This window comes from Pteronotus mesoamericanus, unplaced genomic scaffold (genome assembly GCF_021234165.1).
Source record: "Pteronotus mesoamericanus isolate MK-2021 breed Mesoamerican mustached bat unplaced genomic scaffold, CSHL_Meso_final contig_78, whole genome shotgun sequence".
Lineage (NCBI taxonomy): Eukaryota > Metazoa > Chordata > Mammalia > Chiroptera > Mormoopidae > Pteronotus > Pteronotus mesoamericanus.
Window position 1 is genome coordinate 28,550,390 of NW_026555258.1, and position 24,454 is coordinate 28,574,843.

The 24,454-nt window shown below is 39.0% G+C and overlaps 1 protein-coding gene across 2 annotated transcripts; it reads left to right on the forward strand.

Moving 5' to 3' along the window:
- Positions 1 to 1,439: 1,439 nt before the first annotated feature.
- On the forward strand, positions 1,440 to 23,784 carry XPA (XPA, DNA damage recognition and repair factor). 2 transcript variants are annotated; one of them, XR_008530066.1, is made up of 7 exons: positions 1,440 to 1,641; positions 8,094 to 8,204; positions 9,275 to 9,380; positions 11,798 to 11,963; positions 13,758 to 13,875; positions 16,377 to 16,618; positions 22,162 to 22,234. XR_008530066.1 is itself a non-coding variant. In XM_054584628.1 (6 exons), exons 1-6 carry the CDS (start codon positions 1,470 to 1,472, stop codon positions 22,308 to 22,310), a joined length of 822 nt encoding a protein of 273 aa, XP_054440603.1. In that variant the 5' UTR covers positions 1,440 to 1,469; the 3' UTR covers positions 22,311 to 23,784. The 2 variants fall into 2 exon arrangements, 1 of the variants encoding a protein (XP_054440603.1); XM_054584628.1 differs by lacking the exon at positions 16,377 to 16,618 and having other exon boundaries at positions 22,162 to 23,784.
- The last annotated feature ends 670 nt before the right edge of the window (positions 23,785 to 24,454 follow it).

A 24,454-nucleotide genomic window follows, 5' to 3' on the forward strand; every position in this document is an offset into this window, starting at 1 on the left:
TGCTGCCCAGGTCCCCATTTGGGGGCATGTGAGAGGCTACCAACAGATGTCTCTCTCACACATTGGTGTTTCTCTCCTCTTTCTACTTCCCTTCCCCTCTCTCTAAAAAGAAATGAACAAAATCTTTAAAACAATGTCTACTTAAGCCCTTTGTTCATCTGAAAACTGGATTATTTGCCTTTTTATTGGGTTGTAAGAGTTCTTTATATATTCTGGAGACTAGACCCTTTTCAGATATATGATTTGCAAATATTTTCTGTCATTCTGCGAGTTGTCTTTTCACTTTCTTGATAGCGTTATTGAATGCACAAGTTTTTAATTTATCCTGTTTACTTAATTTTTTTATTTTGTTGCTTGTGCTTTTGGTGTTACATGGAATTTGACTTTATCACCTGCACACTATCAATAGAAAGGAAGAAAGAGGGATGTGAGAGGAAGGACCGCAGGAAAGGCTTGAGGTCTCTGTCTCCAATTCAACAGTAGATCTGAGCATTTGACCACTTATATGAGGTTCTCGAGCTTAAATACAATATATGAATAATCAATAGATTAGAACCACTAGGTTGTGCTTCTCAAACCTTAACCATTGAATATTAGTGGGAAACGTCACATGTGTCAGATCGCTCTAAAATCTAGTCCTAAATAGTATATGTAATTAGAACTTAATGTTTTCTGGTTTCAAGTCAATTTTATTTGTAATAAAAATAGCATATATTTCTGGAAAAGTGTGCAATGTTTCTTTTGCTCCATTTACCATACTTTTGGGGACTCAGGATTCAGCCACCATCCAAACTCATTGTCTCCCTGGTGGCAACTCATCCACGAATGTTCCATGGAAAAGACAGTGAAGTTCGTGAGCAGCAGCCTTGGTACCAGGTGCTGCATTTGCCTGCGATTACACAGCAAGTGAACGTTTGAACACAGGTGCTCTCATTTCCAATCTAAGGCTCTGTCCGAAAAGTCAGATCAATTATCTCTTAATCTCTCTTGATTGATGGTATTACTACCAGCTGCCATCATTCTTGGACGCTTTCTATGTGCCAGGAATTGTGTGGAAAGCCTTTACATCTAATTCCTCCAAGAACCCAGGAAGTGGTTCCGTAATTATACTACTTCAGTTTACTACTGAAGAATCGGAACTCAGGTTAAATAACTTGTTCAAGATCACGCAGATGGTAGATCTAAGAGATATGACTTAAGCTAGGTCTGACTCCAAAGCCCATATTCTAAACCATCAAGCGAAACTACCATTTTAAAAACGACCAAGTCCTGATAAAACCATCTTCATACCACTTTCTCAGTTTACAAGCCAAAAGGTATTTCCGGCCCCTGTAAGCACTCAGACTTCGCCCACCGCCCCGCCCTTCCTCCCGTCCTGCACAGGTCGCGCAGGCGCGCTCCCTCTCAGAGGCCCTCTGGTGTAATCTGCGCGTGCGCAGGACTGGGGACACGGTTCTGTGAGATTGGAGATGGCGGCAGCCGAGGAACCTTCGCCGGAGCCGGCGATTTCAGGACAGCCGGAGGAGCTGTCTGCCTCTGTGCGGGCGAGCATCGAGCGGAAGCGGCAGCGGGCGCTGATGCTGCGCCAGGCCAGGCTGGCGGCCCGGCCCTACCCGGCCACGGCTGTTGCTGCTACAGGAGGTTTGGGTCCTGGCGACGCCTGCCCTTTCCCTCTCCTGGCGAACCGGGCGCCGAGTCCCGCATGTGGCTTCGAGACCCCTTGTGTCTGTGGGCACACCCTCCCGCTGTCCCAGGAGGGAATCCGCTTAGGGTCCGGTCGAAGCGAGTTGTCCTAGATCACAGGACGATTCCACAGTAGAACCCAGGTCGTCCGACTCCTAGCCCCGGGCTTTCCTCGCTGCTTCTTGGCTGTCTAGTGGCTGCGGTCTTTAGCTTGGGAATGCAGCTGCTTGCCCTCGCCGTCGGGAGGTGCCAGCCAGTGCCCGTCAGCGCCTCAGCTGCCCGTTTCGGTTTTCCTGCAGTCTCCACCGGTACCAGAGGTGGTACTTTGCATAAAGCTTTTAGACCTGTAACCCATTCAGTTATCTGCCCCTGCTCCCTCATTCATCTTCAAAGGGTGGTTGAGTGAACTTTGCACATCCAGCCTAGGGCTTGCTACTGTAGGGCGCTGGAAGGAGCAGACAATAGCTACCTCCCTCGCATGTTTTAAATAAGCTAATTTAATTCTCAGAGCTACCCTGGAAAATAGGGCAGGGTTTGGAGTCTGTGTGAATGAGGTGGATATTGAGGACCAGAAAAGGAAAGGGATTTGCTTAGGTTCATCCCAGCAAGTGCACAGGCTAATCAGGACTAGAACTTGGGTCATCTGAAGGTGGGTTCGGGTCCCTTCCTTGCCACCAGCTGCCTCTGCTGTGCTAGGCATCGCTCACCCTTAGGAAGAAAGGCTGTTACTCTTATCTGGATTTCACCTTTTACCTTTCTTCAGGCAGCCCTTGGCTACCTGTCTGGCATGTATATGTATGTATTTGTGTATCTGTCTATTTTATGTAATTCTCCACTGTGGTCAAGTAATAATCCTCCCCAGGGTACCTAAAGTATAGTTTGGTTGACATGCAGGTCTTCAGGACTACCGCTGCAACATGAAGTGCCTGTACTCCTAAAGCCATAACTCGTGCTGTGAGTAGTTGAGCAGAGTTTAAAGCTGTGTCATCTACTATCGTTTTTCATCAGCTAGAAGGGGGGAAGAGTGCAAAGAGTCAGGCTGACATCATGTCTTTTCTTTCTTTTTTAAAAGTTTTATTTATTTTAGAGAGTGGAAGGTAGGGAGAAAGAAAGGGAGAGTAACATTGATTGGTTGCCTCTTGCTAGTGCCCCAACCAGGAACCAGGCACGCTTTGCAGGCATGTGCCCTGCCTGAGAATCGAACAGGTGACTCTTGGCTTTGCTGGACGATGCTCAGCCCACTGAGCCACACCAGTCAGGGCCTGGCTTCATGTTTTGATATTCATACTGACACTGAATCTGCAATTTCCAGCCACTATTTAATGGTTCAGGTCTCATTCATTTTGCTTTCTCGTGGCTTGCTTTTATTCCTTTTTCAACTTGAGGCATGCTAGAATCTGGACAAAAAGTTAATTTGCATTGATTAATTCATATTCATGGTTCTACGAAGGTTTCTAGATTTATACAGACAGTTCTTGACTTACAGTGGTTTGACTTATAATGGTGCAAAAGTTACACACATTTTGTAGAGACCGTGAGCTGAATTTTGATCTTTTCCTGGGCTAATGATATGCAATACTATACTCTCTTGTGATGCTGGGCAGTGGTAGTGAGCCACAGCTCCCAGTTAGCCACGTTCACGAACAACCCATACTCTACAGTGTAGTATTCGATTTACGCTATTTTCCATTTATGATGGGTTTATTGGCATGTGATCCCATCATATGCCCAGGAGCATCTGCACTAAATGGATGTGCAACAGGGGTGCAAAGTAGAGTATAAGCTGGTATTAAATTAAACTTCTGATCATGGAAAGCAAGGAAGAATGAATATTCTGTAAGATTTCTTAGGCAGTCACCCAAGAACTACTGTATTTTGCCGTATATAATGCGCACTTCTTTGCCCACATTTTTGAGGGAAAAATAAGCTTGCGCATTATACATGGGTAGTACTAATTTGTCACCAGTACATAAAATTACTTGTACTTTATATCTGTCCTTGTGTTTTGTAATCATTTGTTACATAAAATTTCTTGTACCATAATATGTTCAAAAAGAAATGCTAAAATTCCTTCATAATACAAAAAAGTATCTAAGTATAAATAAATAAAAAATGGAATTAAAAAATTAAAATGAAAAATTTTTTTCCCCTCAAAGTTTGAGCCTAAAACGTGGGTATGCATTATACATGGGAGTGCATTATACATGACAAAATACGGGTAACTGTTGGAGCATTGCATGCAACCTGCTGTGCTTCAAGAGTTAGGTAGGTGCTGAGACTTTTATCTTTGTAGTGCTTTTATTTTAAGGTACTGTACAATTTCCATTTTCTGCACGTGCCTTGAAAAAGACTGAGAACTTGCTTAGAATGTGGTGTTAAGAAGTGATGCTAAGGCCCTGGGGAAACAGCAAGACTCAGCAGCTACAATGGGAGAAAGAAACATGGATCTATTGCCTCCCTTATGTGCCCTGATCAAGGGATCAAACCTGCAACCTGTGTATGAGCCATGACCGGGGATTGAACCCACAACCTTGTCATCTATGAACCACACTTCAAACAACTGAGCTACCCGGCCAGGGCCAGCTTCCCCTCTTCTTAATTCTCATTGCAGTCATGGTCATTCCAGTTATTGGTTGCACTACTCCTGAAATCAGTATGTTCTGGTCCACTTATCCATTTCTGCCCGTCCAGTAGATATTCATGAAATGCTTAACTATTTGTCAGATTAGAGAGAGAAAAACAGCCTAATGGGATATAGAGAGAGATGAACAGACAATATAGTATAAGAATGGCTGTTAATAATAGAAATAGGCTTATTATAATCTAATCCCTTTATTTACTAGAGAAAGAAATTGAGGCCAGGAAAAAAGAGTTACTTAAGATAGTACCATTAAATTTTTCTTTTTAAAACATGATTTATAACATACATACATTGACATGTAAAATGTATTCATCTGGAATTTCCCTATATAAATGCTCATGTAAACTCCAAAGTGATTAATGTATAGACATTTCCAGAACCTTAGAAGGTTCCCCATTGCCACTTCTTAGTCAACCACCCTCAGACTGTTCCAACCATTTTGATTAGTAGTAGTAGTATCATAGTATCTTTTTTTTTTTTTTTTAAGAGAGAGGGGAAAGGAGGGAGAGAGGGAGAGAAACATTCGATGTGCGAGAGATACATCAATCGGTTGCCTCTCGCACACTCCCAACTAGGGATGTGGCCCGCAACCCAGGCCTGTGCTCTGACTGGGAATTGAACCAGTGACCTTTCAGTTAGCAGGCCGGCACTCAGTCCATTGAGCCACACCAGCTAGGACTTTTTTTGTTTTGTTTTGAGCTTCATTTAAATGGAATCACAGTGCCTGGTTTCTTTTGCTTAACATAAATATTGGAGATTCATTTGCATTATTGCATGTGTTGGTAGTTCATTTATATGTTAATAGTATTCTTTTGTATTATTATACCACAATTTTTACCATATTTTGCTGTGTATAGGGAACACTTTTTGCCCAAATTTTTGAGGGAAAAATAAGGATGCACATTGTACATGGGTATGATGATTCCATACCACGGGTATGATAATGGGCATCATAATCTCGTGTGTGATGCACAGAAAAATGTGGGTGCGCGTTATACACGGGATGCATTATACATGGCAAAATATGGTACATTTTTATGGATATTTGGATTGTTCACAGTTTGGGGCTATTAACGAAGAAAACCTGTGAGTATGATGTTAGCTGTGGGTTTGTCATATATGGCCTTTTTTATGTTGAGGTGTGTTCCCATTATCCCCATTTTGCTGAGAGTTTTTATCATAAATGGATGCTGGATTTTGTGAAATGGTTTTTTTCTGCATCTACTATGTGATCATATGATTTTTACCCTTTATTCTGTTTGAGGTGTATAATTTACAGATATTTAATCAACCTTGCATCCCACTCATAAATCCCACTAGACCTCGGTGTATGACCTTTTAAATAAATGTATTGCTGAATATGGTTTGTTAATGCATTGTTGAGGACTTTTGCATCTATGTTCATCAGGGATATTAGCCTATAATTTGCTTTTTCTGTAGTATCTTTGTCTGGTTTTGTAATAGGGTAATGGTGGCCTTATAAAATGAGTTTGGGAGTCCTCCTTCAATTTTTTGGAATAGCTTGAGAAGGACAGGAATTAAATCTTTGAATGTTGGTAAAATATACCTATGAAGTCATATGGTCCAGCGCTTTTGTTTGTTTTTTGATTACTGATTTGATTTTGTCAGCAGTTACTGGTGTGTTCATGTTTTCTGTTTCTGATTCAGCCTTGGAAGATTGTATGTTTCTAGGAATTTATCCACTTCTTCCATGTTGTCCAGTTTGTTGGTGTAAAGTTACAGTATTTCTTGATAATCCTTTTTTCTTTCTGTGGTATCAGTTGTCATTTTTTTTTCCCCTGATTTAATTTTTTAGGCCCTCTTTTCTTCTTCTCCAGTCTGGCTAAAAGTTTATCAGTTTTGCTTATCTTTTCAAAAAACCAACTCTTGCTTTCACTGACCTTCACTGTTGTCTTTTTAGACTCCCTCCATCCCCCAATCTTTATTATTTCCTTTTTTCTGCTCACTTTGGGCTTTGTTCTTTTTCTGGTTCCTCTAAATATAATGTTAGATTGTTTATTTGATATGTTTGTTTGTTTCTTGATGTAGGCCTGTATTTGCTATTAATATGTCTCTTAGAACTGCTTTGGTTGTGCCCCATAGATTTTCGAGTTATTTTGTTTTCATTTTTACTTGTCTCAAGTCATCTTTTGATTTCTCCCTTGATCTCATTGTTAACCTATTCCTTGTTTCGTAGCCTGCTATGTCGCCTCAGTGTGTTTGTGTGTTTTTTAGTTTTCATCTTGTAATTTATTCTAGTTTCATACCACTGTGATCAGAGATGTTTGGTATGATTTCAGTCTTTTAAATTTATTGAGACTTGTTTTGTGGTCGGATGTAGTCTATCCTAGACAGTGGTCTGGGTGCACTTGAAAAGAATGTATCTTCTGCTGCTTATGGGTGAAATGTCCTGAAAATATCAATTACGTCCATCTGGTTTAATGTGTTATTTAAGGCTATCGTTCCTTGTTGTGTATGTTGGTGGAGATGTAGTGATATTTTGTTATGGTTTTAAAAAAATAGTTTTTTTCCCCAATGACCGATGATGATGATGATGATGGCTTTTTCATGTGCTTACTGGCCTTTGATATCCTCATTTGTGAGGTCCCTATTCAGGTCTTCTGACTTTTTTTTTTTTTTTAGGTTGGGTTATTTGTCTTTTATTGATTTATAGGACTTCATTGCATATTCTGGATGTGAGTCCTTTGTCATGTATACATATTGCAAATAGCTTCTCCCAGTTTGCATCCTGACTTTTCACTCTCATAAAGGTCTTTTGATGAGTAGAAGTTCTTCATTTTAATCAAGACCTTATGGTTAGTACTTTTTGTGTTATGTTTAAGAAATTTTTGGCTATCTCAAGTTTACAAAGTTATTTTAGGATTTCTCCAGAAGCTTTGTGTTTAACTTTTCACATTCAAGATTATAATCCATTTAAACAATTTTTGTGTATACTGTAGGAGGTAGGGTTAAAGTTCATTTATAGAAAAGACCATTTTTTTCCCTTAGTGGCACCTTTGTCATAAATCCCAGTGCCTTTTTTGAAAAGATTATTTTTTCCCCCACTGAATTGCTTTGGAGCCTTTGCCATAAATTAAATGACCAAATATGTGTATGTCTATTTAGGACCCTCTTTTCTATTTTATTGATCTCTTTGTCTTCATGCCAATGGCAAACTGTCTTAATTACTGGTAGTGTAAGTCCTCCATTTTTAGAGTCAGCTTGTCAGCTCCTACCCTCCCCTCTGCCCCCCCCACGACACACACACACACACACACACACACACACACACACACACACAAAAGCCCCCCCCCCCCGGGGTATTTTGACATTGAATAGATAAATTTGGGGAGAATTGAGATCTTTACCAAATGGAGGCTTCCAATCTGAACATGGCATATTTCTCCACTTGTCTAGGTCTGTGATTTCTCTGAATGGTGTTTCAGTGTAGAGTTTTTACACACCTCTTCCTAGGTAGTATTTTTAAATTCTGATTATAGATTCCTGTGGATGTTCTACATATATAATAAAGCCATCTGTTGATAAAGACTGTTTTACTTCTTTCCAACTTTTATGCCAGTTCTGTTTTCTTGTCATATTGTACTAGCTGGGACCTTTATTTAGTATCATGTTGAATAGAAGTGGTAATGGTGGACATTTGTTGTCTTGTTTGCTGTATATTAAATTTACAGAAAGTTTCTGCTTGTGCACAGGGGACATACCGGCTTACCTAGTTCAGTTGTTGACCCCTTTTACTTACCTTTTGTAGGTGTGGCTAATGTAAAAGTAGCCCCGAAGATAATTGACACAGGAGGAGGATTCATTCTGGAAGAGGAAGGAGAAAAAGAACATACAGTTGGCAAAGTTGTTCATCAGCCAGGTAAGGTGTATTTTCAGAAAATAGATATTTAAGTTGGCCATTTTGAGTAATATGTGTAAGTCTTTGTAAATTGATGTTAAATAAGTTAGGCAATGAGCAGGTTAGCTTTATAAGAGTAATAAAGTTTTGCTAGTAGGTTGAAAATTAAACAGATTTGGCAGTGACTAATAAAGCTTGTGTTTTGTGTACTGTAAGTCCTCACTTTACACCATTGATAGGTTCTCTGACTTTAAGCAAAATGATGTAAAACAGAACCAGTTTTATCATAGGCTAATTGACATAAGCAACAGTTCAGTTCCTGTGGCATTTTGTCAATGTTATAGTGAAATTACATTGAACGAAATGTTATTGGAGGACCTGCTGTACTTAGGGTTGACACCGTCTTGTTTTATAATGGGCATAGACAGCCAGTATATCAGCTGATAGAATAAGCACTCAAAATTACCTTGATAGGCTGAAATGAGAGGCTAGAACCCCGGAGATAAAATTTAGAACATTCTTTATGTTTGGAGGAAAAAAATCAGTTTACATCGAGTATAAGATAGGGAGACCTGGCATGACAAAAGAATATATCCAATATCTAAGGTTAACGTTTTGGTAAATCCACTTAATATAGCCATATGTATCCTCTGGGTGAGGATACTTTCACACCCTTTGAAAAAGTTAAAGTTTTATTTGATCATAAGTTTTAAGAGCTAGTGGTATAATATAACAGCTTAAAAAACCTATTCCAGTTTTAGCTGCAGCAACGGAAGTGTTACGGTTTATCATGGTAGGTAGTAGTCGTGTTCTGTTTCTATACCATTGTTTTCAGAAGCTGAGACTTGAACTAGGATAAAGATCCTTAGCTCAGTGTTTGAAGTCCTTAAAAATATCTAGCTTTACTCTGCCTAGGGTAGTTTTTGTGCCAGGTGTTGAGGATATATTGCTAAATATAATCTCTACCCTCAAGAAGTTTGTAGTCTAGTGGCTGAGACAGATGAAGAGGAAGGAATTTTCTCTATTGGTAGAGGAAAACTTATTGTTCTAGTCACAAAGAAGGAAAGTTAAAGCATTAATCTTTTCTTCAGGACCTGTTATGGAATTTGACTATTCAATATGTGAAGAATGTAATAGAGAATTTATGGATTCTTATCTTATGAACAACTTTGATTTGCCAACTTGTGATAACTGCAGGTACTCATTTTATTTCAGACAATGTTCTCAATTGCTAAAGTTTAATGTTTACTATAGTCTTAGGGTAAAACAATTCAATCCGTTTGAATTTAATATTATTTTACTAATTATTATTTGGGGGAGTTTCTTAACATTTGTATAGTTCCCATTTTGCCAAAGAAATACAGGAAGCCTGTGCTTGTCGACGTTATGATATGTCACATAGATAGGAATGCCCCAGGTCCTGCCATAGACAGCGTTCTTTCCCTTCTGCTGGCCCGGAGGGCTTCAGCCACCTCTCCGGAGCAGGGTCCTAACCCGTCCTGAAGGATCCCTGTTTCTTTCTTGTCTCAGTGTATGTTGACACCTTGGTCAGAGGACTGGGGCTGTGAAAGAGAGGAGAGCGAAGCCTCTCCAGCCGCCCTTCTGGTACTCTCAGGACACCTCTTTCCATTCCTTGTTTTACTCTCCTGAGCAGTCAGGGAAGAGGCTAGATGAGGAAAAATCACATTCTTCTGTTATTCTTTTTCTTCTTCTCCTAGCCTTTATCCTCTTTTTATATTAACTTAGAACAATCCTTCTTCCTTCACATGGTTCCCCTGTTCCCTGCTGTCTACCTCATTGGCGTCTGTCACACCTGAAGTTCCTATCTTGGAATATTTCTTCGCCTCTTATCTGTTCCCATTCCCACTGCTGATACCTACAGCCCTCGGTGAACTCCTCACCTGCCTGGAGGACCTGTCTCTTCAGCATCGCAGCTGACTTTTGCTGGGTAGAATCTTTGGAAGACGGGGAGAATGGGGATGTTTCTGGTTTCAACATGGGTGACTGGAAATGTCCTGGCACCCGCTGGAATTACAAATTACAAGCTCTATTCCCGTTGACATACACTGTCATTAATGTCAGGGTGAGCAGTATTACCACTCTCCTTTAAGTGAGGGTAGCTTTTGGAAACTGTATTAGCACATACAGTCTTATTTCCATGAGAAAATGAAAGGAGCTGATAAATCAATTTAAAAAAAGTTGTGTGGTAGCCTAAAAAGTATACATATTTCTAAAATTTAAACATAATTAGGAACATGGTTCTCCATTCTGTTTCCTTTCAACATCTTCCAGGATTATAATTTTAGTACAGTACAGTTTACTTGTCCCCTCCTTTAGGTGATACTTTCAAATTATTTAAAGGTACTTCCAGTTTTAGTCTCCCCTCCTTGAGCTCTGCCTCCTCTTCAGTGTTCATTCCTTCGGTAAAGGCCAACTTCATTCATTGGCTATTTCTCTGCTATCCCATGTTGAATTCTGAAACCATTTGTCTCTGTGTTCAAAACCTATTCTCACCCTCTCTCCCACTATTACCTTAGCCTCGGCCGCCGTCCGCGCTCGCCTGGGCCACCGCAGCAGTGGCCCTTTAACTGGGCTCTCCTCCCCGCTTTTGCACTGTCAGTCTCTTCTCCATATAACATTTTACTCAAAATTCTTTAATGGTTTCTCCTCCATTTAGAATAAAATTGTCTTCATCATTGATTACAAGGCCACCACTTCTCTTCGACATTGTCTTTCGTCGCTCCTCACCTCACTCACTCTAAGTGTTCTAGCTACAGCGCCCCCTTGCTGTCCTGTTGCAAAGCTCTTTCCTGTCCTAGAGCCTTTGCATTTGCTCTTCTGTCTCCTAGGAACGCTTGTTCTCTGGCTATTCAGAATGTTCTCTGACTTCTTAAGGGCCCTGCCACAATGACCCCTTATCAGTGACTTTGATTACCCAATCAATCTGAAAATGTTCCATGCCTTTACTCTCTTTATATTCCTTCATAGAGTTTTTATCTGTCATTATATTTATTGACTGTCTTCATCTTTACTAGAATGTAACTTTCATGAAAACAAGGTTTTTTTTAATTCTTTGCTGTATTCCTAATGCCTCAAATAATACTCGACTTATAGAGAACAAATGAATGAGAACTCGGTGTCATTGACTGTGTCCAATTTTATCTTGATTTGAAAAGCTCAGAGCCAACTGGAAACTTAACTGTGTTGGGGCAGTTGGACCTTGCATATTTATATTCCTTATATCCTGCCCACCCCAGCTTTGTGCCTTAGTTTATATTTCCTTACTTATTGAATCTCAGTTCTCATTTATATGTGTTGGACTCTTTTGACTCATTTCAAATCCTTTGTGGAAAGGAGGGACTTTTAAGGAGAAAAGAAATCCTTAACGTGTTAAATAACATGAATTTGCTGCTAGTACAGCTTCTCAGAGCATGTAAAAGATAAAGCTTATTTCTCCGTTAGAATTTTTTTGCTGCTAATCTGACAGTGACAGCTGCAGGGAAGAGTGTTTTATATGCTCTTTTTGGCATGCGCGCGCCAGGGCTGTTGGGCTACTTGAAAACTTAGTTTATTTTAAATAACTAACTTATATAATGAACTTGATTTGTTTTCAGAGATGCTGATGATAAACACAGACTTATAACTAAAACAGAAGCAAAAGAGGAATACCTTCTGAAAGACTGTGACTTAGAAAAAAGAGAACCAGCTCTTAAATTTATTGTGAAGAAGAATCCTCATCATTCACAGTGGGGTGATATGAAACTCTACCTAAAATTACAGGTCTCTAATAAGTTATATTCAGTCATTTTTAATCCTCTGACAGGTGAAGTTTTATTGAGAAACTACTTCTAATTAGTTTTTGCTCATAGAGCGTTAAAAACATCCTTAGCATTTTGTTGCTTTGCATGTGAGTCACAGCCACTCATAATGAGAGTTACATGTTTTCTTGCTTTGCTTTTTGGTGCAGCACTTTGGAGCCAACGCATTACTAATTATTGATGGTAGGAGTACAGTCGGGAAACTAAAAAAGCTTGGAGTAAGAGTCAGACCCTGTTTTCCTGCCCCCCACAAAAACCTTTTTAAAAAAATTCAGGAATTTCACAAACACTAAAATCTAGGGACATCTGGGAAGAACTCATCTGAAACTATCAGGTGTCCATGCAACCCCGGTGTGTCCTGGGCAGATCTTCCCAACTCCGCCTGCTGTCTTACAGGTGGGCCAACGTGCTCAGCAGTGTTGGCACCTGGGGCTGCTATGGTGCCCAGGCCGGGTGTCTTCGGTCACAAGCAGCCTCCTGTATCTGCCCCAGAATGGTACAAATACTGAAATATTTTTTTGTGCAATTATATAAAAAATATTGGGAGGCATTGCTTTAGAGAAATTTGACTTAGAATTTACTATAAAATTCTAGTACCTTTAATTAAAATTAAGAAGCCACATGTAAAACCAAACGTACACTGAATTTCGTTAAATGTAAGACACTGTCGATTAGAAGATTCACCATTATTTTAGGTACCATTAAAAATGAAAAAGTGCTCATTAAACCGACTCCATGCTTCTTGACCCTTTGGTGCTTTTATTTTATACTTATTGAAATAGTGCCGTTAGACTTATTAGACGTTTTTGCTATGTATAATGCTTATGTGTACATAAAAAGGAAAATGCAAATACAACACATTTATTGAGGTAGTCCTAAACCTCTTTACATTAAGAGTCCAAGTCTTCTGAGCCTCTTTTTATGAAAAATTGTGAAAGTACTATTAAGCACATTGCTGCTGCAGCATTTTCAGAAGGTTAAATGGTAGAAAATGCAATGTTTTAGAACTATTGAAATAAGAGTGTATTATTTTATTATGTTAAGAAGAAATTTGGGTTTGGCTCTACTGAGTGATATTTTAGTCCCCTTAACATACTGTAAGAGATATCTTGAGCATAATTCTTAGTGTGTATGTTACACTCCTAAATATTAATACATTTTAGAAAGAGTAAAAAGATATAATGCAAAGTTTTAAAACTAGAATACAGTCTTTTTAGGTCATACAGCTACCAGAGTTGTTTTTTTTTAAATGCATATTCTAAAGATCAGAAGTTAATTAAGTAGATGGAAGCTATGATTGATTCAGGGGGAAAAGTGTAGTAGTGATTGATTTCCTGTGGTGGGAGATCTTTGGAGATTACCTCATACTTAGATCTGATGTGACTAATTTTAAATTCTGGGGAGGGAGCTTACCAAAACCCTTCAGACCCATTCACTGACTTACCTGTACTTCTGAGGTACGTTGACTCAAGTGAAAAAGCTGAGTGAGTCAGAGAAACAGTTACAATCCGAGGACAGCTTGTCTCTCTATGAGTATAATTGAAGTCAGCATTCATTTACTGAGGGTCTCGTAGGGTTAGGTAGAGGTATTAATAGAGATGTTTCTTATCAATATTTAAAATATTTTATATTTCAAGTGTTTGTAAAATTGTACTTGAGTTAGATCATTCTTTGGTGCCTATGGATTTAATAATTATAACTTCATAATATACAATTCTGAATCCCAACTAATTTAAATATGGATTCTGTGTTATAGATTGTGAAGAGGGCTCTAGAAGTTTGGGGTAGTCAGGAAGCATTAGAAGAAGCAAAGGAGGTTCGACAGAAAAACCGAGAAAAAATGAAACAGAAGAAGTTTGATAAAAAAGTAAAAGGTAAGTGGCTACATTTAGATCATAGAGGACTATGTTTACTGCTTTGCAAAAAGCCTTTAACTAAGTTCTTCCTGTTTAAAGATGTAGTGTCATCAGTAGATTGGAATGTTTTGTCATACATACATTGAAGAAAAAAGACTTAAAGTTTGCCCTCAGTCGCATGGTGTTTGAGGCTCTGAGTCTAAACCTCACCGAATTGCAATTCTAAAAAAATGTGGAAGCCCTCGCCTTCATTTGAATTTTTATATAGGATCAGGGATGTATCTCTGGTCAAAGGGTTGGCATCAGCTCAATCTTAAATGTGACCAATAATGTTATAAAGAGCAAAGATACCCACCAGCAATCCTCTCTAATTGCTTAAAATGAAAAAAATCATGACTAAGTCTTATCATCTCACTTAGCAGCTAGATGGAACCTTTCAATGTCAGCGAGTCTAATCACTTTCTTTTTATATATGAACAAAAAACTTAGAAAGGTAGAGCGACGTGTTAAATAATGATTAGAGTGTCGGGACTGGAGCCAGGCTTTTCGGACTGAAAGTCTGCATTGGCACACTCACTCCTCTGTCCATATGTCTGTCTATCCGCGGGACTGTCCATTCTATTGTCCATCTGTCTCTATTTGTCCAGGTGGATGTGCCTAAGTCTTCATCAATCCCTCCCTCCCTCCATCCATCCATCAGTCAAGCTAATAATGTGTCAGCTATGTTCTAGGCACTGTGTTCACATAAATGCTGGAGTCACGGTTTCTCAGAAGAGAAAGACCAGTAAACCTAAAAATCACAGTGGAGTGTGATAAGTACCGTGACAGCGATGAAAATAGGGCGCTACAAGAGAACAAAGAACACTTTTTGCTCTATCGTAAAATTCCTAAAAAGCCTTAAAAAGCAGGCATGTTCTTCATACAGTATTTGTAGAGTCCCCGTGTGGCGTAAAGAGTATATAGACAGTATGTATTTTATGTGTATTCCGGGTAATACATTTACTAAATTGATGCATTTAAAAGGAATCTCTTAGCCATAGTAAATAATTTTGCTTGTGTTTGTAGTATTTAGAAGACATTTAGGAGGGTGACTGAAGATAGCTCAGATGTCTTAAAAACAGAAAAAAGCAAACTAAAAAAGAAAGCTGCCTTGTTTCTTCTAATTGTGAGGGGATTCACACCGCCCCCCTTCCCGCCCCCTGCATTTTCATTACAGGAGTAATTCATTTGCAGTGCACAACAGTTAGATAACTACAAAGAACTGTCCTGTGACTCTGCTACCCCGAGGCAACCATCAGTAACATGTCTGTTTTTCCAGTTCTTTTCAATGCATAAACACTTTAAAAATGGAAGTACTGTTGGACATTTATGAAGTTTATCCTAATTTTATCGGTACAGATAACCCCATTATAAACATCCTTATGCATATCTCTGTATAAATTGTCATGAAAATGATTCCAGAATCAGGGAGTATAGCAGCGCCCGTTTGTGGCCGGTAGAGAGGCTTCCTGTGTGTAGCAGGCTGTGCCACACGAGAGCGTCTCACTGAAGAACCTTCCCCAGAGGAGCCCCTGGGTGCCGCCGCCTTCAGAACTACCTGCAAGCACTAATTGAGAGGGTTTGGAAAGACTTCTTTTGATCTTTTCTAAGTTCTACCCTATCCCTTTCTCTCTTCCAACATCAAGGAGAGCCTTGCAGGATAAAGTAACAAAAGACATCTTAAGGGACATGAAAGAGAAGGGCGTATTTATAAACCCATTAAATATTAGCCTCAGGTTTTTGTTAACCCCCGTTACCTGAATCACCTCAATTTTTCCCTCTCTGCTGCATTCTTAAACCCCCTTCCTGATGGTATTTTAGTGCAGATAATAATACTGGATAAAGGAATTAGAAAGTTGTACCTGCAAAGTAACGGAGTATTTTAAAAGGAGGGCTTTTTTCTCAGATACTGTTTCTGTAGTTTGGTCAAGATGTTATCTAAGATTGACTAAATTTTTATAATTTCACTAACAAAAGATTATGGCATCTGTGTCATTTTATTATGCTTTTTTCCTATAAAAATTCTATTAAGTTAATATTTAAATATTAGTATGAACATTTTTAAGCTTTACACAATTTTATAGGTATTTTTTAAAAAATATACTCAAATGTAATTGGCTGTTTTTCTCATTAATATTAAATTGCTATTAATCATCAGATAAACTTACTGTGGATTTTCCTGATGCTTGAAGAGTTTGAATTGTCCTGAATTTTTTCTTAGCTTTCTTAAGGCTGGTTTCTTTAATTGTTTGTTTGGAAGAAGCACGTCTCTTAAGGAAACTTTTCCAAGTGGATACATGCGTGGTATATTTTGCCAAGTCCCTACAAATCTAAGAATGTTGCATATGAATCTTTTGCATATGAAAACCTAAGTTCTCTCTGTTGTGTGAAAATGACTCCATTGTCTTCTGGTATTTAATATGCAGACGTCAGCATGATGCCTTCTTTAACTGCGGCTTCTCCTTGTTGATTTGCTTTAGAGGTCGGTGGATATGTTCCTGTCCTCCCGACTAGGCCACAAAGGGCTGAGAGTGGAGTAGACACTGTAGAGATTAGAGACGAGGAGCTTACTATGCAGTTTGCTCAGAAGGCTCAGAACAGAGAGGAATAGAAGCAAGTCTAAAAGTTTTTTAGTTGAAAAGAAATTGGAACCTGGTTTTTCTCTTGGTCTTCTGATTACGATCCACAAAGAAGCTGACACAGTTGATTTCTTTATGGAAAGGTAAGAGATTCCATTTCCCTGTTTTTAGAATATTGATCTACTTTAGTAGTTTGAGAAAAAATTGATCTTACTAAAGGAGAAAATTAAAAGTACATATAGTTAGTGTAAGGTATATGTAAATATAGATACGGTGAGAGACAAGAAAGAATTTTGTCAGCAAATTCAAATTGTTGTAGGTCTCAGATCCGAGGAGGCAGAAGTAGAAACGATGGCATCACTGCTATTCAGTTTAAGTGGCTTTCAAAAAATACGGTTTGGCCTTGATATTGGATGCCAATGCACAGAACATTTTGGGTTCACATGCCTCCTTTCCACAAATAAGGCAGAGATAAAGCTTTTCTTTAAAGTTATACTCAACTTTCTCTTACTTAGTACTGGTAGAATTTAGCCTTATTAAAAAAAAAATTAATCTTCACTGTTGGTTACTATATTCTTTCACGTGAAAAGAGATGGGTAAGAAATCTCCATTTGGGGGTCCTTTCTAAGTTTGTAGACGTATTAACTCTTGGGCCTGCAGTTATAACTTAGGACTGTTCTCGGGCTTCTCTCAGGAGAGTGTGACGGACAGGAGTCCCTGTTACTCTGCGTCAGTGTATGGAGGACAGAATAAGATCCAAGCTTATGCTGTGGTGTCATTTCCTGGTGATTTTTTTCTTTTCTAGTGAACAAGGGGCACCCTATGTCAAAACTTCTGCCTTCCCATCAAGTATTTAAAAGCATCTGGTCCTCCTCAGCTAGCTCCCTTGTAAGTTCATGTCACAAGGAGCATTCAGCCTCTCCGAATACAGCCTGCCTCTTTTGCAAAATTAAGGTATTAAGCCAAGTAAAATGCATGTTTTAGAGTGGTAGAACATAAATTTTTCATTGAAACAAGGATTTATGGGAAAACTTCTTTGGGTAAAAAGTATAAGCAGTCCCTGAAGATATCAGTAGCAAGACAGAACCTTTTATGGATTTTTATAAATTTCCAGGTGAGGTAGTCAATTCACAGCTTTCTGTGTTGTGAAATTCTAAGCCAATGGGACAGAGAGGCTGTAACGGTGTAAACCAGTTGTTTTCCAGCTTCAGTTAGTTGGGCTTTCAGTGCTGCTCGGCCTGTCCCTTCCTGACCCCGCTCCAGGTCTCCTCAGCTCCCAAGTCCTGTTGACGCCTCCCCGGCTCCGCTCAAGTCTGGCCTTTCTGCCCCCTCCTTTTCAGCAGTAGGTAATCGATCTCCGCTTTCCAAAGTTTTCAGTTGCTTAAATGAAGTGAAAAACATGTTAATCTTTAAACAGATTTTTATTTCACTTGATTGAGTTTGCTATACTTTCCCTTTCATTCACACATATACACACCTATTTTGCTGAATTTTTAAGTTACCTGTTGACACTGTGATTCTTATTTAATACGTCAACATGTTCTCTCTTAAAAGCAAAGACATTCCTCTGCGTAACTAAAAAACGATAATCACAGCCAATACATTTAGCAATATAATGCTACCGTCTAGTATCTCTCTCCCTCCCCAGTTGCTCCAATGCCTTTACCAGCTCTTTAGTTGTTGGATCCAGGGGCCATTCAAGGATGATGCATATCTATAGTTTTAGTTCCTCAGCCTTCTTATCTTTCATGATGTTGACAGTTTTATTTTTACACTGCACAATACAAATGAAAATTGCTACTTTTGGTCCTACTATTCCCCTCCAAAACTATTCTTTGGTAGGAATAGGGGATGGATCTCCCTTGTCCTGTTTTTAGAAAGCACCCAGGTCACAGCACCACGATCTCCTTGTGAAGTGGGACAGTAATGTAAGCTGGTCGGAGGCGGCTCCCTCTGAGTCCAGGCCCTCTGTTTTGCAGAATATCCCTCATTTGGTTTTATTCATGGCTTGTTTCCTTATAATTTGGGGTCAAACATTTTTGGTAGGAATGTTTCCTACGTGATGTGTCGTCGAGTGTGTCACATCAGGAGACACATACCGTTCTCCTCAGAGAGTGAGACTTAGTTTAATGGCTCGGTTAAGGCAGTGTCTGCCAGATTTCTTCCTGGTGAAGGCACACTTTTCCCTGTGGGTAATGACCACACTATGTGAACATCTTATTCCTTAAGTTTTACTCAGTGGGTTTAGTACACAGGGATGATTTTTGCCCAAGTCAGTTTTTACGTACTACTAGGGTGGATATAAATGGTAATTTTCTATTTGTTATTCTTTCTATAATTTTAGTGTCTGGCTTCTATTGGAAAGAAGAGCATTTTTAGTACCATTTGGACTCATAGATTCTTATTCTCAAATCAGTGTTATAGTCCATTCCTGTCATTTATTTTGATGTTCATTGTCCCAAATTTGGCCAGTTGAAGCCCCTTTAAGATAGCTCCTGTCTTTTTGGTTTGTTTTTATTTGTAAATACTTTCAAACTTACATAAAATTGCAAGAATAGTACAAAGGACACTCATATATCCTTTACTGAGATTTACCTCTTGTTAAACCTTTATGCCATTTACTTCATCATTTGCATTCTGTCTACACAACCCTTTCCCCCCATGTACCCTAAAGAAGTGCATACATCACCCTTTACCCCTAAATGCTAGTCTTTCCTAAGAATAGGAATGTTCCCTTACAGAATCAAAGTATACTGTTGATAACTTTTATCTGTCATCCATATGCTAGTTTTGTTAGTGGACCTAATTACGTGCTGTATGATTTTTTCCTTCTAGCACAGGATCCAGTCTAGGAATGGGTATTGGCTTTAGGTACCACGTCTTTCTAAATTTCTTTATTCTAGACTATTTCCACAGCATTTGTCTTTCATGACAGTGACATTTTTTAAACAGTCTCTTCCTTTCCTCCGCCCTGACTTTTTAGAAGTGTTTTTCATGTGGAGCTTTTCCGATTTGTCCCGATGGTTAGATTCAGAGTGTGCATTTCAGGGATAGCACATAAATGATTTGTCTTTTCAGGGCATCGCATCTGAAAGCCTATGATGTCCATCTGTCCTCAATGGTGTTTTTGGTATTTATTTTTGATTTGATAAGGGAAAAAATTGAAACACCTTGCAAACATCATACTTCTCCTGAACACTCCCTTTAGAATTTAGTATCTGTCCATGGGTGGTTCTTGCTTGCAGCAGTCTTAAGTAGGAGGGTTGCAAAAATTTTTTAACGTCAGCATTCCCTCTGCATTCAGCCAGCTAGAAGCCAGCGTTCTACAGCGTCCTTGCCCCCACTTGTTTTGTTTACTGTATGGATTCATTAATTCCTATTCTTCTCAATGTTATTGATTCATTTCCATCCTTAATTATTTTGGTGCTCAAATTCGGTCCAATAGGAGTATCTTCAGACTAGTTTCTGTCCTTTTGACATGTCTTCATCATTGAGTGCTCCTTTCTGCTTTCTACACAAAACACATGTATATTATCTTTTTATGTTTGCCCATGTATATACGGATAGAAACCTCAAGTTCACACAGTTGAACCCCGTTCAGTCCCAAGTTTTAGGGTCCATTCTGTATTTCTCCCTTATTTGTAACTTCCTTCTCTGACAATGAGTAACCAGATTCCCATTGTCTTTGATCTCATCAGTTGATTATTGTCCCCAAATGTAACTTAACTTCCCATCGTGGTTGCTGCCTCCTCTTGTGGGGAGATCCGCCTCACCTTCCTTGCGCGCCCCTGCTTTACCACAGGTGCCCGCTTTTTCCAAGTAATGATGGCTTTAGGACTGGATTGTTCAAGGAAGACAAGGGCAAGAAAATGATGAACATCAGTTTTTAATATTTCCTTGCCTTTTACCACGTTTTTCCAGAAATATCTGATAAATGCTAAAGATATGACCAATTATGGCCAGTAAGCTAGATTTTTGATTTTGAGTGTTTTTAGTGTTAATAATTTTCTTTTCTCTCTTCCGAAGTTCAACACAGTACTCAAATTAGGCAGAGGTTAGCTTAGCAGTGATTGGGATACAATCAGATTTTGATAGATTTTCTTAGGCAGTAAAGGAAACGTGGCCAGGATACCTTCAGAACAAAGCTGAAAAAGTAGGTACTGGAGCTCAAACAGGAGACATCTTCCTGTCATATGAAACCATGAGACATCTGTGCAGTTCTGGTTAGTATATCAGTTCATTACTTTATTTATAAATGGTCCTAAGGTAAAATAAAATAATGGAAAGGAAAGAGGGCATTTCAGATGGTTAGAAAAATTAGGGTTCTTCAAAATATGAGGAGATACAGGAATAAAGATTAGAGTCTGGATGAACAAGGTTTTCCCTAATTTATAAACTGTCTTGAGTTGTGCACACTGAAGCTTGAAAATAATCATTGTATATAAAGTGCTTTCCTACTAGAGGTAAGAAAAGGTAGCACAGCTTCATGGTTATGAACGTGGACCTGAGCTAGACTGTGCCTCTGCCACCAACCAGCCGTTTGACCTACGGCACAAGTTGCCTAAGTTTTCTGTGCCTTCGTTTTCTCATCTATGCAATTGGGATGCTAGCTGTACTTATTTCAAAGGATTGTGAGGATTAAATGTATTTTATATGTATTAAGTGCTTAGAGCAGTGCCTGACACATAGCCCTGTATGTTTGCTTATCCTCATGATATAATAAAGGCTAAAAATACAAGGATTTAGGTGGTATTTTGATATTACTTATCACAGATCAACGACGAAGTAGAAGAATGCATGATTCCTTGGTGCATGTCGATTCTCATGGTCGAGATAAGTTGTGCTGCTGTCAAAGGCAGTTCTGGGCCTGAGGGATCACTGCTCAGAATAGAAAAATTTGTAAACAATTACTGTTGCTCTTTGTTCATTAAACCAGAAACTGAGAACTTACTAGCTTGTTCATTCCCAAGTGGAAAAAGTTGTAAACGCTGGAACAGATGAGCTGGGTTTACATGCTGTCTTTGCTCAGTTTCCTTACATGCAAAATAAAATGAAGTAGAATAAAAACTGGTTTTTTTCCTAGCTTTTAAGTTTATGATTATGTTTAGATTATACTTTGCAATATTTATTAGCAGTCCCTCTCCTAAAATATTGCTCATTTTATATGATAAAGAATTTAATAGACTAGTTGCATGACCAGTTTTTCTAAGATGAAACAGCATAGTGACAGACTTCTTGGATTTCTCATTTTCTTGCAAAGCTTGATAATATGTCTCTTAAAAGAAGTAGCTGCTGACTTATATGGAATTTAAAATGCTCCTTGTCCTCGGTCACCCAGCTGACTCCCCTTTCCTGCTGTGGCATCATGTCTTCCATAATCAGTTGCTTGCACAAATTCTGTTCTTTTCCTCATCTTGATTTGATTTTTTGCGCTCTCTAACCCACACACTCCATTTCTGAATCTCCCACTTCATACTACTACAACAAGGGCATGAATGGTTTCACAGGCCAGCCTGCTAAGGTAGGTTCGTATAGTCAGTGTTGATTTGTTGAGGTTAAGGTAAACCATATTTGGTTTAAACACACACACACATACATACATACATACATACATACATACATACATATACCTGATGGATTTCAGCTGAATAGCACCACTGAAAAACTGTTGTTTGCTTTTCCTTAGAATTACGGCGAGCAGTAAGAAGCAGTTTATGGAAAAGGGAAATGGTTACTCACCAACATGAGTATGGACCAGAAGAAAACCTAGAAGATGACATGTACCGGAAGATTTGTACTTTGTGTGGCCATGAACTGACGTATGAGAAAATGTGATTTTTAGTTAAGTGATCTGTTCTAGAGTTTTAGATTTAGATAAAGAAAATTTAGATTGATCTTGTTCAAAATTCACGAAAAAAGTCTTTATAGATGAATAAAACACTTGTATGAATAATGCTTCAGTAATAAGCACGTACGTTGGGGCTTAAGAGCAAGTCTCATCTAAACCCAGCAGATCTGATTGTGGGCAAACTACTGGGTCGGTGATTGTTTTTTTTTTTTTTTTTGGAACAGGGAAGGGAGCTGAGTGGTACAGTAGGTTCAGAAGTGTTAGGTGAGAGCAGAAGTTAAGAAATAAGAAACCAAGGCAAACCTTAGGTTGGGGTAGGAGGAAAAGCTTTTAGTAGAGGCAAAAGCTGGTTGAACTGGATTCTTATCCCAAGAAATAACAGGGATGGTGGGTGACCCTTACCCCTGAGGCTGGGTTAGGACTTCTAGACTATGTCTTCAAGTCAGGGGGCTACTGCTGGGACAAGTCCTCACTGAAACAAATGAACAATGATGAACTGTGGGAGTCTGATGTTTTCTTTATCTATAGGGTTTACTTATAGGCCCTAATATTAGTCACTAGATAGCCTAAATCTAGATTAAAATGGAAAAACAGTAATTATAATAGGTTTATGGTAACTTTTTAACATTGACTGGGCATTTATCATGCGCCAGGTAAGCACTGTACTAAGTACCTTACAGGTGCTCTAACTTAACCCTGGGAGGGAAGACAGCTTGCTGCTGTGTTTGAAATAACCTACAGCCCAATGTCAGCCCAGATACCTGGACCACGTTAGCCGGTCAAAATTCCCCTATGTCTTAAGGATTTGATCCAGTATGTTCGATTATGGGGCTCATGCATTCTATTTTTTTGACACAAATTCAAGTTAAGATAAAACTGGGTATTTTCAAGCTGTTTTTGATACAGCTTTTTTATCCTAGTGGTATAAATAGAAGAAACAGGAAGTTGATACTTTTTCACTTTTTCTTCTAGATCAGCTCTTGGAGGTTATGCTTAAAGGCAAAAGTCAAAACAAGTCAAACCAAAGAGGCTTGAGACTATGATTACTAGTTATTTTCTCTATAAGTAGTCAGTATAGAAATGTTTAACATTTTTGTGTTGATTTTTCATATGCTATGCTAGATATTATAGCCCAGTAAAAACTGATTCTGAATGGGCAGCAAGATCTTCTTGGGGCACGCACGCACACAGCTTCCAGCTTGATGACGACAGAGTAACGTAGGGTTCAGGCTGCTGACAGCAGCACTGCCGCCCTGGCAGAGAGGGAGCCGTTGAGCACGTCGATTTAGGTTCAGATTCCACTTACTAGTTGTGAACCTTGGGTAAGTTGTTCCGTGGGCCTGTTTTTATCTGTCAGATGGGTGTAATAATTCATCTCTCTAAAAACTGTTACGAGAATTGAATATTGTGAATCTGTAGAACTTGGCACATAACAGCCACTCGTTAATGAGCACATATTGTTATCAAGACTAGTTCAGTTGTAGGTTTGTCTAGCTGAGATATGCTGTCATCAGTCCTGGTATCCAGTTGTTAGGGACAGCTATGTCTGCTCTACCCAGGTCAGTAAGTTTTTTAAGTTACACACATCATTACTAAATACTTTTTCAGGAAAAACAGTTATCTTCATATGAACTGCTTCCTGAATAATTCCTGGAAGAGAGATTTAGAATCAGGGAACACAAAGTATATGCTCACTTTGACAAAAGAATGGTAAAGGCATCAGTACAATTTAATAGACTGATTCCCCTCCCTCCCCCCTCCCCCCACCCCCCACCCAGGTACAATGTATAGTGACATGCCATTCTTTTGTGAGTGTGTGAGCTTCATTAGTGGAAAAGCAATTGCTGAATGTTTGCTCTTGCACTCTTGTTTCTTTGAAATTAAGTTTCTAGCTCAGTTTTTTCATATATTTAGCCACCAGACTGGGACGGAGCAGGGCTTTATCAGTTTAACAGTTGTTAGAAGCAACCATTGTTACACATGAAGAGACTTCGAAGAGGAAGGAAGTGAAAACCTAGAAATTCCTCTAGAATTTGGATCAAGTAAGTGTAATTAGCTGAACTTTGCAATATGAGGAGGAACAGTATAAATAAAAGAATATTTAGCCAAGAACCTCGGTTTTAGCCCCCCT

What these genes read in the sequence shown, in the direction of transcription:
- XPA (XM_054584628.1), top strand. Translation starts at nt 1,470, where the DNA reads ATGGCGGCAGCCGAGGAACCTTCGCCGGAGCCGGCGATTTCAGGACAG. An exon ending in GGCTGTTGCTGCTACAGGAG is followed by an intron (nt 1,642 to 8,093) that starts GTTTGGGTCCTG and finishes TACCTTTTGTAG; the next exon opens with GTGTGGCTAATGTAAAAGTA. An exon ending in AACTCTACCTAAAATTACAG is followed by an intron (nt 11,964 to 13,757) that starts GTCTCTAATAAG and finishes TCTGTGTTATAG; the next exon opens with ATTGTGAAGAGGGCTCTAGA.